Source organism: Buceros rhinoceros, unplaced genomic scaffold (assembly GCF_000710305.1).
Source record: "Buceros rhinoceros silvestris isolate BGI_N320 unplaced genomic scaffold, ASM71030v1 scaffold6301, whole genome shotgun sequence".
Lineage (NCBI taxonomy): Eukaryota > Metazoa > Chordata > Aves > Bucerotiformes > Bucerotidae > Buceros > Buceros rhinoceros.
The window spans coordinates 13553-16729 of record NW_010395874.1 but is presented as its reverse complement, the minus strand read 5'-3'; the positions used below and the strand labels follow the sequence as shown (position 1 = coordinate 16729).

General features: G+C 45.2%; 1 protein-coding gene across 1 annotated transcript in view; it reads left to right on the top strand.

Annotated features, from left to right (window-relative positions):
- Positions 1–3177, top strand: part of LEPR (leptin receptor) — a gene marked incomplete at its 3' end in the record, with an annotated part of 24283 nt that overhangs the window by 7736 nt on the left and 13370 nt on the right. The window contains exon 4 of the mRNA XM_010145688.1: positions 2805–3010. Within this exon, the coding sequence (XP_010143990.1) occupies positions 2805–3010 (206 nt within the window). The remainder of the gene's footprint in view (positions 1–2804; positions 3011–3177) is intronic.

Below are 3177 nucleotides of genomic sequence, written 5' to 3'. Positions count from 1 at the left end.
GCGGGCGCAGCAGCGGGGCCGGATCCCCTCCCTTGAGCTGCTGCCCACGCTGCTGGGGATGAGCCCAGGATGCGGTTGGCTCTTTGTGTCTTGCCACTTGACAGAAATGCAAAGCTTATCACCCTGTTTCTTCGGATCTGGGTATCTCCCTTCAGGAGCAGACCTGGCATCCAATGGCGCAGCTTGGTCTTTCCCCTTGCTTTGCCCTGGTTGCCTGCAGGTGGTGAGCTGTACGAGAAGACTGCTACATAGAGGTGAGATACTGCTAGTTCTCTGTCACAAGGGGTGGAGAACCTGTCTGGCATGGAGCCACAGGGTTTCCCTCCGGTTACCTGTGCATTCCCTCACAGGGTGTTTTGTACAGTGAACAAATGAACAGGTTTGACAGCTGGGAGAAGGGAGAAATAACCACCTCTGTGTGTTTACTCCCAAAGAACTGTCTGTTGAAACGCAGCACAGCATGGACAGAAGCTCTCTGGCATTTTTTTCACCTGTACAGGTACAAATAAACTCAAAAATTGAAATAATTATTAGGAAGGATTAGGAGAGAGATGAGGGGCGCAATGTGGTGGTAACTGCTTTCCAGCGAGGTCAGATTAAAGGCAGGGTCTGATGAAGAGCCTGCATTCCTATGGCTTGATTGTGGGGTTTTGGAGACTAATAAAATCTGCGAGCAACGAGAGAAGGCAGGGAAACTTTAAAGAAAATTCTGCGAAGTCTTTTAAAGGAAATTCAGAAGAAGTGGAGCCACAACTATAAAAACAAAAATATTCCAAGTCATTTAAAAGCTGTATGTCTGCCAGATATCACCAGCATAAGGTTCCATAATCCTCATGTCCTGCAGTCCATGAGTCCTGGTAAAAGTGGTATTAGGGATGTCAGTATTAGGGATGCAGCACTAATAACGACGTATTCGAATGATCCTGCATAGTGTACAGGGTCCTCCCTGCAGGTGCCATGAGAGCACGTGCTGTTGAAGAGCCTTGTGTTCCCAGCTGCAGAGAGTCCTAATAACAGAGTGGGTACAGGACTGTGTGTGTGGTCAATGAACGATGCGGGGAGCGGGGCCCCGGTGCAAGGAGATGCATGTCTGAATGTCAAGGGTTCCCCTGCAGACCCAGTCAGGGTGATTTACTCACTCTCTTCCCCCTAACTCATCAGCCTTTTGTTCACTTCCAGCCTCCCCTCAGTGTCTGACCTTTTCTTTTCTCCGGAGGGCAGAGTGTGGTAACAGGATTAGTGAATCATGCCCATTCCCTGTGCTCTGCAGCGGAGGAATGCACTGGAGACCAGATTGACTAAACCCAAAAAAAGCAGAAAATCTCGTCCGTCCTCCAAATGTAGCTTCTCTGCTCCCCCTGAATTCAAGTACACTGAGTCACACCAACTACAAAGCTGTTTAAAATTTTTACAGGAAGGTTCTTACATTAACTTAAATTTCTTTCTCTGAATTAGTAAAACAACCCCCTTACTATACAGAAAGAATTCCCAAATTGCTTCAGAACAATTCAAAACATTTTTTTTTTTTTTTGTAAGGATGAGATGTCAAACCCCAGAAAGAATCCAGGGTGATTTAACTGCCAGGATTTCTCTTGGCTTTGCTGCTGTGAGAAGTTTGGCTACAAAATGCTCGTGCTATTAAATCCACCTCCTTAAGGAGGGCTGTATCACTGGATACCTGCTGTACACCATGAACGTGTGTCTGAGTCTGGGAGAGCCCAGCCAATATCTGTGGAGTAGAAGTCAGGATGAAGAACCCTCTGGAACTGCTGGTTGCTCTCAGGATAGAAGCACCTTTGTGCCCATTTGTGTAATATTTATTCCAGAAATTGAGGACAGTTTGACTGAAATCAGTGGTGGTTGAAGACATATATAAAAGAGAATGATACATATGGGGGTTGCTCTGTAAATGTCTGTAAAATTTACCTGGAAAGTGTCTGTGTGCTGATGTGTACAGGAGAAATCGTACGAGTCATCTTTGTGCTGCTTCCTGGAGTTGACCCAAGGAAAGTTGTGCATGTTTTAGGGATACAAACTCCATGTGATGGCCTGTATTCCAGTGTGAGTGTGTATCATCTTTCTTTATCCTGTAAAACATACAAGAAATGTATTGAAATCGTATTAAACTGTTCATGAAACTTAAGCCCACACAGCTATTAGTTGTTTAGAACCTCACAAGCTTATCTTAGACCGTACAGTTTTTGCAGTGGCTTGTGTAATCACAAACCCTGTGCCTTCAGGTCTCAAGGAAGAGCATTAATATGGGAAAAAAAACCAACTTGAAACTAAATCTGAATGCTCAGTCCAAAATAGTCCCATGAGCCTTACTCTGAGAAGCAATAAAAGCAGAATGCAGTTATTCACTGAATACTTTCCGTGAGCCTGTCCAAGTCAATAGTAGTCACGTGTGTGAGTAAATAATGTGCTTTCCTAGGAAACATCAGGCTGTTGAACAAACATGCTGTGCGTAAAAGTAACTAAAGCCTTATCTTGGAATTAGCGCCAGAAACTAGTGTGAACTGCAGGGATCGTCGAGGATTGGGACACACATGCTTTAAAGTCAAACCTTAGGAATCCTTCTCATGAAATCATCTCAACTGCTTTGCTTGGAAACCATTTAAAAAGGGAGAAGCAGCAAAGTAAAAGCAATTGGTTACAATTGCTGTCTTTTTTACTATTTTCCGTCAATTTCTTTTTCTTTTGGTAATTAACGTTATCCAGATGGACGAACCTCCTCTGTTGAGACAGTGCACAGAAAGAAATACTGTCCTGGTTTGGTTTATGGCTTCTTTTTTCCCTTGTAGGTCAGAGCTGTCACTGGGAGATGTCTCTACGAGCTCTCTGATGGGGCATGTCCTGGCTGCTCAGTGTGACTGTAGTGAGCCTGACAAGTGTGAGTGCTGCATGCCAACCCTGGGACTCAACCACACTTACGTCATGTGGCTGAAGATGACAATTGGTTTAACACCTCTGTGGTCACCTTTGATGTCAGTCAAGCCCATTGACATAGGTAAGAATCACCTAAATTTTAAACCTTTTCTCATGGAGAACAGCAGCAGGATCACTGAATCATGGAATGGTTTGGGTGGGAAGGGACCTTCACAGCTCACCCAGTGCAACCCCCTGCAGGGAGCAGGGACATCTGCACCCAGAGCAGGGTGCTCAGAGCCCCAAGGG